At 34.1% G+C, this 13,951-nt stretch overlaps 1 protein-coding gene across 1 annotated transcript in view; it reads left to right on the plus strand.

The window, feature by feature from the left end:
* LOC106468776 (reversion-inducing cysteine-rich protein with Kazal motifs-like) overlaps positions 1-13,951 on the plus strand; it is a gene marked incomplete at its 5' end in the record, with an annotated part of 24,349 nt that overhangs the window by 4,869 nt on the left and 5,529 nt on the right. The window contains 4 exons of the mRNA XM_013929216.2: positions 3,657-3,851; positions 4,014-4,136; positions 6,392-6,473; positions 10,362-10,451. Coding sequence (XP_013784670.2) covers positions 3,657-3,851; positions 4,014-4,136; positions 6,392-6,473; positions 10,362-10,451 — 490 coding nt within the window. The remainder of the gene's footprint in view (positions 1-3,656; positions 3,852-4,013; positions 4,137-6,391; positions 6,474-10,361; positions 10,452-13,951) is intronic.

A 13,951-nucleotide genomic window follows, 5' to 3' on the forward strand; every position in this document is an offset into this window, starting at 1 on the left:
AATCCCACTATTCGTTGGTAAAAGAGTAGCACAAGAGTTGACGGTGGGTGGTAATGGCTAGCTGCCTTCTCTCTAGTCTTACACTGCTAAATTAGGGTGTAGCTTTGCGCGAAATTCAAACCAAACAAACAAACAGATAGTTCATGTTATGGAACTATAAATAATTGATCCTGGTGATTTTGATGGATTACCGTTTATTCAAACCTATTCTACCTGAGATATGATATAGTCAGTTTATATGCGAGTTTTATTGATCCTATCCATAGTCAAACGTTCTCGAGCTGTGCATACAAATTAAAAACAAAACAAAAACATTTTAAGAACATAGCCTTAACTAAAACTTGCAGTCTTAACACAACAACTAATGGCAGAATCAATGTTTAACGACTTACTAAACACTTTCCGTGATAAGCTAGCGTCTTCTTCTGTTTTAACAACCAGCACAGGTTTTTGTGTTCAGAGTTTTCTGTATCACACACTGGAGACACGGGAAGATGGCTACAATCACTACGAGCTGTCACTATAGTGAAAATATTGATCAGTTGTTTTAGTATAAACTGATGAAAAGAACTCTCTCAAACACACAATATACTTTTCTGAACTTTAGCTGTCAGTCTAAAATTCCAGGTAAGTTTTCAAATTGTTAAGAGCCCCAAATCATAGGTAAGGTGCTTCTCACACACACGAAAACAACAACAAAACACATAAAGATGTAACCAACTGTTAGATATACTTTTTCATGAACCTTCACCCTTTCCACCTAATAGTCTGAAACGTATGTTCCAAAATTTACGTAATTAACTGATCTTTACCAGTAAATATCAATGTGTACAAAACCTTTCAAAATCAAATAGAACGTACGACACTATATAGGCTTTTTTCTAAGATGAAGTATTATTTGGCTGAAGGGCGTCGTAACATAAACTAATTAGGAATTGTGTTCAGTAAATATTGTAAACACTAGAAAGAAAATGACACTTACCACAGTCATACTGTTTACACTTGTGATGTCGATAGCTCAGTATAATTCGGGTAACTTTTTACTAGCCTTAAGGATAAGACGTTTTTACGACATGGGCAGTCTGGAATGGCGGACTTTTCAGAAATGACTAACATTTAGCGCACGTAAAGTTCATCAGCTCTACTCCAAGTATGCTTGATATCAAGTTCAAAGCGTCATGATATGTTTTAATTTCACTATAATAACTTTATCATGGAAATGGTAATAAGCATAGAAAATATCACAGAAATATACCTAAAACTTCCTTTTACGTTCCATTACCATGTGAAACTAGAGTATGTTTAAATTGTATTGTATTATTTGAAAACATTAGAAGCTAAAACTGTTGTGAAATACAGAGGATTAAGTACATTATATCAAAACGATTTTAATATGCAAATTGCTACGTCACGTGACAACCATAGTCGATATATGTCGCCGTTGATCGGAATGTATCAGGACTACATTTGAAGTTGTTTGGAACTTTTGGATAATGTGGTACCACCGAAAATTACTTTCTTATATAAAAGGTGTGTAACAGCACTTTCAGACGCAAAATTATCTTACAATCAATCATAAATGTGTATGCAGATCGAGACTTAAAATTTTCAAGATGAAGATATCCATTTAGCTAATTGACATTGGAAAACAAAGGAATATGGATCATCTTGAAGTACCAGAACCATCCAGAAAGAGGTCTGCAAAAAGTCGTGCCCCAGTCGGGGTAAGCAGGTAATAATCAACGAACACAAAGATCAATGACAAAAGTCGTCCAGATGTCCAACTCAACAGTATGCAACATAAGCAAGAATTATCTTCATCTGGAAAACTGACACAAGTCATGTATACACATGAAACTTCCACGATATATCTGTCCAACTGTTGCATACTTCAAGCATCTGCAGTATAAAAACTGATATTCATGTCATTCTATATGAATGCATATCGGTCAACTCGCTGGACGCAGCACCTATAGAAATTTATGCGATCAGACTGTTGAAACAGATGTCGTTTTCGTACACTATATGGCATTTGGAAATCAAGCAGGGAGTAATAGGGCTGTGGTTTACATATAACATTCTTACGGCGAAGCCTTTTGCAACGGAAATTAGATAGTTCTTAGATAGAGCATGTCCAGCTACATGGAATCTAACGAGGTGGTGAGGCTCCAAAATCGTAGTTATATAACGTACTCAACTTCATATATCGTCGCTCAGCTAAAATTACTTCACAAAAATCATTAAAAGTAGCACATTTCACCATATATAATTTGAAATATCTTACTATACATCACCCTCTGGTGGCTCAGAGGTAAGCTCAAGGGCTTATAAGGCTAAGATTTGAGGCTAGACCCCTGCGGTGAACAGGTAGTCATTGTGCAGCTTTGCATCTAAAACAAGTTACTAATAAATTAGTTTGTAATTTTTCATAACTATTTTAGAAGAACTTAATTGGGCATTTCTGTGAATCTTGTACGTTTTGTAGATGTTTTCCTAAGCAACGAGTTTGTTAAACAATTTGAATAATAAAGCATTTTCTATAGCTCAAAATATATAAAAATATAGAATTGCACAGTACATTATGTAAACAATTTGAATAATAAAGCATTTTCTATAGCTCAAAATATATAAAAATATAGAATTGCACACAAAACAAATAACTTGAATAGCACCTAAACGACCTGGTTAGAAACCTACAGGTTTTAGGTATAACCATCGTTAATATTAACTACTGTCCCGTGTGAGTGCAGACAGCCAATAGCACCTGTCTTTACGAATAAAAGAGTTGACTGTCACACTTAGAACGCATCCACAATTGAAAATGCAGAGCGTATTCGTCGACATCACGTCTCGATTCTTAGACCCTTCGAGCTTATGTCCAATACGCTAACCATTAACTGTGATCTATAATTTAAAGTTCAGCTGATTTAAGATAACATCATTCTACGTCGCAAGTATTTTTTTATTTTTTTATCACTAGGAGGCGATAACAGAACACTTTATACAGATAAAAATACTATAGGTGGAGAAATGTTGACTAATATACATTTACAACTTTATGGAAATAAAATGATGCATAACGTTTTTGTTCAACATTTAACTTTTTTTTTGTTTGCTTTTATATTCTATTTTGTACATGAATGCCGGCATCTGTTTTATTGTACTCTTAATCTCATAGATAAAACACAAATTAATTTCCGCAGTTTGATGAAAAGTGAGAAATGGAACTAAATTATCAAAGGAACAACCTGTATTGAACGATAAAAAACAACTTGGTAAAAAAATTAAAGCAAATTCTCAAGCGATTAAAATAGGACTAATTTCTTCAATCGTATAAGACTGACTTGAAAAATAAATAACACTTCCATATTATAAAAATAGCGAAACCGTTTCATGAACAACGTACGAACAGCGTGGGCTGGTACATTTCAGGTTTTCTTTTCCAAGCTTTTAAGATACTTGAATCACATCACATCTCTGTGAATAGACTAGAAACAGGAGTATTTTAGTTAGTTAAATTTCTGAAGCCTATTTTAAGCAATCTCATCCAAGTTAAACAAAAATAAAAACGACTGACTGAAAATTTAGATTTTCTCTGTATAATTTAAATCCATTTAATGTAAGAAGTGTTGTTTTAATTTGTTTTTTTTTTTCAGGATGTAAGCTAGGAGAAATGTCTCACCTCGTTGTTCCTAAAGGGTCCTATGTTCGAATCCCCGAGGTATCGCATGAATACCACTGTAAGAAAGAGCAGCAAATTTGTCAGTGTTCAGCCAGTGGAAAACTAGAAAAGTGCATCAATCTACCGTGTGTGGAGCAGAAGAGCTGTTGGCTGAAAGGGGACAAAATACGTGAGTTTTATATTTAGTTTCTTGGAAAAATGACTAAAACAAAGCAAAAACTGTATGTCGTTATGGTAAAATGTTATTGTTTTTTTATCTAAGATATTCAACATCGTATGATAAGGACAACGATGTACATTTAAACTAATGTAACCTTTTTATCCCACACAGCACACAATTTTCAGTTTTACATTGACTGCAACAAGTGTATTTGTCTTTCTGGCGAAATTGTGTGTTCCCAACGCTCGTGCCCTGGTAATACTGAGCTTAAACAATCCACGTATATGTACACCGGTAAGTAGAGATTTGCTCACTCATTAACTGATATCCAAAAACTTAAACTGAATTCTTTGAATGGGAAATCCAATACAAATTAGGATTCTTTACGTGTACGTTCCTTTGCATAGGTATTGCATCTATTATGTCTCATATCATAAACTACATACAGGTGATGATATTTTTTCACTTATAAACTTGTTTTAAAATAACAAGCAATTAAACCAGTGTCTCACATGAATAAATATTATAAGTTTTCATATAATGGCTGAGACAGAACTTACTGTGTATCCTCCAAAGTGTTAGGTGTTATACACACTAGTGTTCAAAAGTAATATACCCTATCTTACAGCTAAATGCTTTTAAAATAACAAAGTCAAGTTTGAAAAATAAGCAATATCTATTTTATCAATATTTGCATACTTTAGCTATTCTCGTTATAATGGGCCCATGGAAGGCATAAGTCATGCAGCTTATTAAAAGCTTTCCAATCTGTTTTCCTAAGTAGATTTTATCCATCTGAAAAAAAAATAACCAATGAAATTCAACGTTATATAGTTGGCTTGGCGTTAATAAAATGTCAGTAGCTTCATGAAACCGTAGCAAGTGAAACTTTACACCTGTAGCCGGTAGTGACGTACGACTGTCTTTGTCTCCATAATGGTTCTCTACATTCAAGTAAAGAAGTTAATGGCTTCTCTGAGTCACTGTGCTAACGTGCTCATGTTCAGGAAACTTATCTGTCATAGTTGCATAGCTAATTCTGACTTGCTTGGCTATAAGCTTAAAAAATGTCTTTCAAGTTTACGTTGTTACATATGCCCTCTGTCTTGTATTCAGACTTGTGGTATATGGCAAAACTTGCGCGAGCTTGGCCTACTTACATTGATGGCGAACGTATTTAATCAGGATTGTTGGTAAAATAGTTACAGCATTATCAAAACTTTTAAGTAATTCAAATTTTAAAGCACTGCATAGTTGTTACCGACCACATTAATTGATTTTACTCTCGTAAATAGCAGTTGCTTTCAGATATCGTTAAAATTAAGGTCAACCTGGAACGTTTTGTTTATTTTTCTTATTATTGTTTCTACTAGAATATGTCGTAAATTTCAAATATCTTTCTAAACACAAATGTATTTGTGTTCACTTATGGGTGATTTTTTTCAATTCCGATATTTTCGGTCGTAATCTCAAGGCACAATCACTGTTATAAAATAATAGCAATCACTTCCCCCGTATACACCCATTTCTAGTTAATTTGTATTCAAATCAGGCATCTTCTGATCCATCATGTGATCTGAAATACAAACAAATCACGGATCAGACATAAATTAACTTTTGGTAGTAGTGGTTTTACACTTCAATATGATCACTACGAACAAACAGGATGGCCTAGCACCAAAGTTGCAAGCTTAAAATCAGAATGTTTACGAAGTCCTCAGTTGTCTTCTCAACGAGCTGTTTAGAGGGGATCAATAACAAAGAAGTCCTGTGGGCTTGAAGGTTAGTTCATTTAGTCTATCTCTTCTCCTTAGAATGTGTTAACCAGTTTAGTACAGTAGAAATTGACATTATTAATATTACGCTGAAGTCAGAGCCAAGTGTGCCAATATATGATAGCCCAAAGGGTCATATAATGTTGTCCCTATAATCTTTATCATTAATAATATCTTTTTGCGAGATGTAGATGTTTGCATGTTCACAAATGCGTATTCCTGTTCACACTATAATTCCCTCTCCTCCAAATGTGCTACATAACCGTATGAAAAGGGACTGTACCTGATTCCAGATTCTTTCTAACTGGGCATAAACCTGTTATCTGGCTGCAGGGTGAAGCAGAAACCATCTTGAAAAAAAAATGTCTTATAAGTGCAGAACATGATTTTACAGCTACGGGACGCGAACCATGGATCCTCTCGAAGCCACATTATGAAATGGAAAAGTAATAAAATACTTTTGTATGTTGTTAAGCACAAAGCTACAAAGTGCTATGCCCATCGCGGGTATTGAAATACGGATTTTAGAGTTATAAACTATCAGACTTACCACCGAAACACTGGTGAGGGGGGCAATGAAATACTTAACTAGTTGCAATTATAACAGTTCTTACTGCTTATAAGTTCTGCAAAAGATGAAAAAACAGCTACAGGTAATGTTTCAGTACTTAAGCCATTGTGATTAATTTGTCAAGAAATGTTAATAATACGTGACAGTAATATAATAAAGTTGTTGGGTAGATTGAGCTGATTTATTATACAATCTCGTTTTAGGTTTACCCTGTAACTGTCCCGATCACTACGTTCCTGTGTGTGGAATCAACGGGAAAACATACCCGAGTGCTTGCTTGGCAATGTATGTATGAATATTATGAAGCTGTGAAGTAACATTTAACATGTTTTAGAATGAGTACAAGTTTAATCCTAATGAACTTGTAGGTGTTTTAAGTAAGTAATATTACATTTGGTGCTGAAACATGAATACCAGTAGGAGTTCTTTATATTCATAGATTGTCCATATATTGTTCTTTACTCGCAAAAGAATAATGTTTCTTTGTTGTTAAGCTCAAAGTTACCATGGACTATTTATGCTGTACCCATTACGGGTATCGAAACTCGATTTTTTAGCGTGATGAGCTTTCAGACTTATGCTAAGCCACTGGGGGAAGAGCTCTTGATAGAATACCTACAACAAACATTATGCTCGTAAATTATTTTATTCCTGGTTTGACTGTTACCTAAGAAGATCGGTGTGATCACAAGAAATACGAAATGACTTCCAACAAATGGAGAAATAAAAGTTAAATGATTAGAGGTTTTTGTTCTGATATGAAGAAAAAGCGTTAACAAAGTGAAAAACCTATAAATCTCCACAAATAATCATTGTTGAAAATCACATTTATGATACTTCTACTGTAGAAAATGTTTAACATACTTTTTGTTTTGTCGATTATCTCTTTCGTTTTGGGATCGTGGTACTCAGATGTAAATACATCAGGCAACAATTTTTTTATCTGCTACTAGAAAAAATATAACTGTTTTTGAGTAATTCGACGATGCTGATTCTAAAATTCATGTTGAATATTACTGATGACCTCTAGTTTTTGAATTATGATAAATTTATTCAAAATGTTCTTATATATATATCGTAAAAATAACTTTTTCTTTAATAACATTATTTATTCATTGAAAATTGCATTTAAGAATGTTCAAAAACAATACATAATAGCAATACTAGTTTAACAAGCAATGAGCATAATAAAATTATATACTAAAGATACGTTCAGGCTATGTTCAAACCTTTGATCATGATGTTATTTTTAATTTTTTGTTACAAAATATTTGCCTGAGTTGTTGCACCTTTTGTGTATGTTCTCAGTTTCACGCTGTAAGAACCAACAGTAATCTCCCCATCATCGCAGGATTCCATCGTCTTTCATAGTGCTGTTCCATTGTAGAAATATCGTGGGGGAAAGCTCTCACCGTGCTTATCGCTCACTGCACCTAGATTATTTAGAAAGAAGTCTAAATGAGAGTGTAAGAAGTACATCTTTAGTGATATCCTAGACCCCATTTTCTTGTAGCTCTCGAGGATATCATCAATCATCACAGCATAGTTTTCATCTCTGTGAGTTCCTAAGAAAATTTTGCCAGTCTGTTTAAATGATTTCTACGTAGCAAGTTTTTCTGATTGAATACTGTTTCAAACTCATCATCCATCAGCACTTCCCTAATCTTTGGCCCAATAAAGATACCTCCATTTATTTTTGCTTCACTGATTTTTGGAAACTTGTCAGAAAGATATCTAAAATTATTACCATCTTTGTTCATTCCTTTTACAAAATTCTCCATGAGTCCCAGTTTTATATACATTTTAAGGATTCATTAAAGGTTGATACTCAATATTCTGTTTCACTGGTATGTAATTCTCTCTCACTGCTCATTCCTTCTTTTTGAAATGATTTTTATCATCTCACCTGTCCCAGAAACACAAAAAACAACAATGTTTGGTATATACACCCTGCAGGCCTAGAAAGAGTGCAGTAACTTTTAGATCACAACATATGTTCTACCTATGGTGATCATATTTGATGGCCTCAGGTATAATCTGCATGCTTTGATAAGTTTCTTTCATATTCACAGCATGAACAACAGGAATCGATGATTTAGTATCCCAATTGTGCAAAAGTACAGCTTGCAGCCTAAGTGTAGACGAGTCGATTAAAAGTATCCTTTCTTGAGGATGATGTTCCATTAGTGCATCAACATTTGTACAGGAACACAAAGTGTCTTGCATGCTGTAGTGAGAAGCAAAACCTTGATGGTGACTTCTGTAAACTGAAACTCTTGTTCCTGGAGCTAATACCTTCCATTGCTGTAAACGATAGCCAAGAAGTTCCCCATACTCCTTTGATAGAGACTAGTCACGAATCAGATCATTTAGCACTTCTTGTGTGATCAGATGAGGCAGTTTATGTTGAGGTGCCACAGAAACAGAATTATTAGATGAAAATGATTCATTGTCTTCTTTGCAGGATAACTTTTGTTTCCCAATTTGGTGGTAGATGTGACTCTGGAAGATCATCCTCATGAGGTACTGGTTAATGTATTGTAATTTGTTTTTCTGAATATCCAGAAATATTAGCTATGCAAAAATAACAGTCAGTTAGATTATCTTTGGGCTCATGCTATATCATGGGAACTGAAAATGGCATACTTGCTATCTTGTTATTCAGCCACTGTATAAAACCAGATGTGCAAACACACATTTGGAGCCAATGTTTTTGTTGGTCACCAATTTTACACCCAAAATAATGGTAGTAAGCTACCTTTACCTTGTGTGGGATGTTATTCCTTCGTGAAATTGTAATATATTTTTTACAAATGTAGCAGATACTATTTGGGTGATTTTTTCACTTTCGGACTTTACTTGAACTGGAGGCAGCCAGCATTTCAAATGATTTTCTTAAAAAAATGTAAAATAATTGATGTTTACAGAACTAGAGTTTAAAAAATAAAAAAAATGCAGAATTTGGTTATGTCGCGGGTGTCATGCGAGGAAGAAGATCGGACTTTTTTTTCCTGTGTGCGGAGTGAGGGGAAGTGACCAACTGAGTGAGTGAGAGGCAACTAAGAGAGAGGCGTCTGACTACGCCCCTTTTATGCTCAGTCGAGGGACTTCTCGAATGTTCCAGCATACTGAGCACGTGAGGGTTTCGTGATTTCCGGGCGAAGAAGGTGAGCGTGGGAATGACGCAAAAGTGGTGCAATTCGCTGCAATTATATCGAGAACAAATAACATATATGAATTTGAAATTTTACACCAATACAATACAGTCGTGTTTGAAGTTATCCAAAATATATCCATTAGACTGTCCAAGTAAATTAAGTTCACAGCATAAATCTATTGTACTGAGTTGATTGTATGGTCTTTCACATAGTTCTGACAAAATATTGAGATGTTACAATAACTCAAAATCTAGAGGGGATGGACAAATTCTGACTACATTTTTGAGATCAGCACCATCAAATTAGTTGAGTTTTCTCTAGTAGCAAAGTTTTGGTTATCCAGTGATATTAATAAACGTTTTCGGGTAAGTTTGGGTTTCGTCTTTGCTGAAGTGTGAATAGTAATCAATTTTTTTATGCCCTTGCTTATGTGTTAATACTTATCAACATTTTCATGTCATTTATCGTATTGTCATTACTCAGGTGTGAATATTAATAAACATTTTTCATGTAATTTTGGATATGTCCTTACTTTTGTGTAGCCCCCAGTGTCACGGCGGTATGTCTGCAGCCTTACAACACTAGAAACCAGGTTTCGATACCCGTTGCGGGCAGAGCACAGATATCCTATTGTGTGGCTTTGTGCTTAACTCCAAACAAACAAACAAATACTTATTTGTAAATAATCAACGTTTTTCAATGAATTTGTAATATTGTCATTACTCAGGTGTGAATACTAATCAACGTTTTTCATTGAATTTTCGATATTGTTTGTTTGTAGTGTAAGCACAAATCTACATAATGGGCTATCTGTGTTTGCCCACCGCGGGGAATCGAACCACGGATTTTATCATTTTATGTCCGTAAACTTACCGCTGTCCCACAGGGTATTGTCATCACGTAAATGTAAATACTATTCAACTTTTTCATGCAATTGTGAGTATCGTCCTTACTCAAATGTGAATACTATTCAAGTTTCTTGAGTAATGTAATTTTGGGTTTCATTCTTACTTAGGTGTGCAGGACTTCGAGATAAGCAGTTTGATTTTGGTGCTTGTTCTTCTGTCGATCCATGTAAGCCTAACCCTTGTCGTCATCATCAGAAGTAAGTATCCTAATACTTAAAAAAAGCATATCAGAAATTCATCGCAGTTCACATGAACTTCAGCGTATTTATAAATTAGGTATGCAGGGAGAACCTGAAGCCTGATTTTACTTTCGTCTGTTGGGGCTAATTTTAATTTCTTTAAGTGATATTGTTGGTTTCTAACGATGATCAGAAAGTTGTAAAATTAGTTCAGATTGAATTGTTCAGTCATGCTTTTTAAATATTTCTGAACTGCTTTAAATTAGTTGAAGCGAATACGATGTAAGGAATAATTCATGATAACAACACAGATTAAATCATGCACATTCTGCGCATACGCAGCCTACAAAACAAAACAACCATGTCATGAATTTGTAGCTTCACATTTTATTTCAAACTTTAAGTAATGTGCAAGACATATATTTGCTTACTTGACACAAACGGTCATCAAAATTCACCTGAACGTGCTGATGGGATGACACGGGAACTTTGACCCCCAAAATACTGAAAACATTTCGAATGTTTTTGTTATATAGAAGTAAAGAATATTGAATAAAAGCGAAATATATTTTTATAATAAATTGCTAAATTAATAATATTCAATGGGATTCAGTGGCGTATTTCATGCTTATCCCTATCTCAAACCATTACAGTTTACTTCTGTCAACCTATGAAACGGTTACAGTTTACACCACTCACTCTATAGAATCCCTGCGATTTACACCAACACCATTATGAGTTAAATCTGGATCATAGGGAACTTCTACTTATTGTAATGGAACAATATAATATTTTCTTGCTTGTTTGGTTGTTTTTTCGTACAAAGCTGCACAATGGGCTATGTGCGCTGGACTCTCCGCATATATTGAAGCCAGATTTTATTAGCGTTACAAGGTTTGCCTAATACGAAATCTTGATAATTTCTTGACATTTCATTAATCTTCAAGTTTGAGAATTACAGCTTGCAAGTTATTGTTACCGAAAGACTCAAAATCCTTAGCCAAACCTAATGAGTAACTTCCAGGATTTGGATAATACTTTCCTCTAAATTCCGCCATTACGAGGCGTATATACTTTCGAAAACGATATACTTAAGTCACCGATATAGACAATACTTATAATAATATTCTGTTTAATGTACTAAGTAACAGCTTTAAGTATGTATATTAAGATTTTTTAACAAGTAATGTCTGTAATGCAATATATGTGTTTAATATAGAATAACTTTTGTTGTTATTATTGACTTTTATAATACAAACTCAATAAACATTACAAAGGTAAATAAAATATTTTTTGATATATTTACAAGACCCTATTTAAGAAATTTACGTAATCGTTACTAACGCACTAGAAATGTTTGCTAATCATCTAAATTTGGATAATAAATCAGAAAATAACTTTTTTTTTAAAAACAAAAAGTAAGAAAGAAATGTAAAATTTAAGGCTAGTTTCGGCTTCTTACATTGTTAACATAAGCAAATCTAAAGTACAACATTAACTATTTAAAAATATTGTAATAGAATAGCGATGTAGTTTTTTTTTGTTTTTTGTTTTTTCCACCAAAACAACTTTTATGAAGTTTAAATTCGCAGGCTTGTGTAATCAGCAACGCATTTAATTCAACCCTAGAGTTTCTCAGTGTATAAAATGGTTTATTTTTTATCACAATAATTTTATATTTGTTTGTTTGAAGTTAATTACAAAGCTATACAATGGGCTATCTGTGCTCTGCCCACCACAGGTGTCGAAACCCGGTTTCTAGCGTTATAAGTCCACAGACATACCGCTGTGCCACTGGGGAAGGGAGCAAAATTGAATTGTTTTTGTTTTAGAGTAAAACCACCGTGGGGAATCGAATCCCAGATGTTAGCTTTGTAAGTCCATAAACTTACCACTCTTTCATCGGGGAGGCTATATCTTACCAAGGAAAACAGTAAAACGAGATTTAGTCACGAAGATATTCAACACTCGCGCAATATCCCAGAATGCTTTTCCTTAATTGTCGTCTGTTTTTGTCATTTAGGCCGCTGCCTGTATCATATTGTGTTTTTATAAATTTCTAAACTTTTCTAAACTTCAGAAGAAAGTGTTCATATGAGAGAAGCAGCGGAAGTGACGTATCCTTGTACAGCAGGAACATGTAACGGAACTGACGTGTGTATCGTAAACCGAGAATGTTCTTATGATCGCCCATGTTTTCCTCACAAATGCCTCCCAGGTAGGTGTCACTACTGAAAAAAATAGTTTAATAAAAGTATTTTTTTTAATTATAAAATAGAATAACATCAGTGAAATTACGTAGAGTTTACTCACGCCAGGTTTAAACGAAAAATGTGATTATCTGCTATTTGCATTGATTTTAAACCAGGGTTTCCCAAGGTGGTCGACATCTATCCCCTGGGGTCGATGAAACTGTACAGGGGTGAATAAAGATCTAGGAGTCGATAGGGGGTCTAAAATCGCCCATATTCATACCCTTGTTAAAGCCCATCAGGCCCATCCATGTCATTAGAGAAAATTAAAACCTCATTCTCTTTTACATTTTATGTTTCCTAACGATTGTATTATGATGAATAAAAGTTGATTATATAATAAAGTTTCTTGACTATGAAGTTTCATTTATAATTTATATTCTAAGAATTTGGGGGTCGATGATAACTTTATAAGTTCTTCAAGGGGTCGACAACTCAAAAAAGGTTTGGGAAACCCTGTCTTAAACAATCAAAAATAATTTTTGTTATTGTTGTATTCGTGATGTAAAGCTACACACTGTCCATCGCGGGGAATTGAACCCTTGGTTTTAGTTGTGTGAGCCATCAGAATTATCACTATGACGCGGGGTGGGGGGTAAACAGTGGGCTACCTACAATCTATCTACCGAGAGGAATTTGAATCCCGGTCCCGGATATATTTTAGTGTGGTAAGCCTGTAGACTTACTGCTGACCCCTAAAGGGACAAAATTTTTCAAAAATAAAATGCTTCAAAATTATTTTAAAAATATATCATTCATTTTGTGTCTGTGAAGAATGACACAAAGTTGTGCTTCAATTATGCATAAAAAAACAAAACGTCATAACGCGATACATAAAAGAAAGAAAGAAAGTAAATGACGTAGATTTCACAAAACACAAAAATTAGGATGAATGAGGATGCATATTCCTTTGACATCAATGTTCTTCCCTTTTTTTCAGTTTGTTTGTATTTTTGGTTAACAAACATAATAATAAAAATGTCCATTGTGGTAAACGATATAATAATTTTATCTAAGTAAGAGTTTTTTATTCCCAATTTGTAAAAAAAATCCTTACGTGATAGAAAAAAATGAATATTATTTTCAAAATCTGCGTAGCTGAATTATGGAAAATCCGTTATGAAAATTGAAAAATCTGTACGTGATGGAGCAAAATGGATATCATTTTCGGATTCAGCGTACGGGAATTACTGTAGAATATATAAACATATCAAGATAATAAAACCATCGCAGGCTTGAGTTATTGGCGAATGTTTGTTTGTTTTT

This window comes from Limulus polyphemus, unplaced genomic scaffold (assembly GCF_000517525.1).
Source record: "Limulus polyphemus unplaced genomic scaffold, Limulus_polyphemus-2.1.2 Scaffold3160, whole genome shotgun sequence".
Lineage (NCBI taxonomy): Eukaryota > Metazoa > Arthropoda > Merostomata > Xiphosura > Limulidae > Limulus > Limulus polyphemus.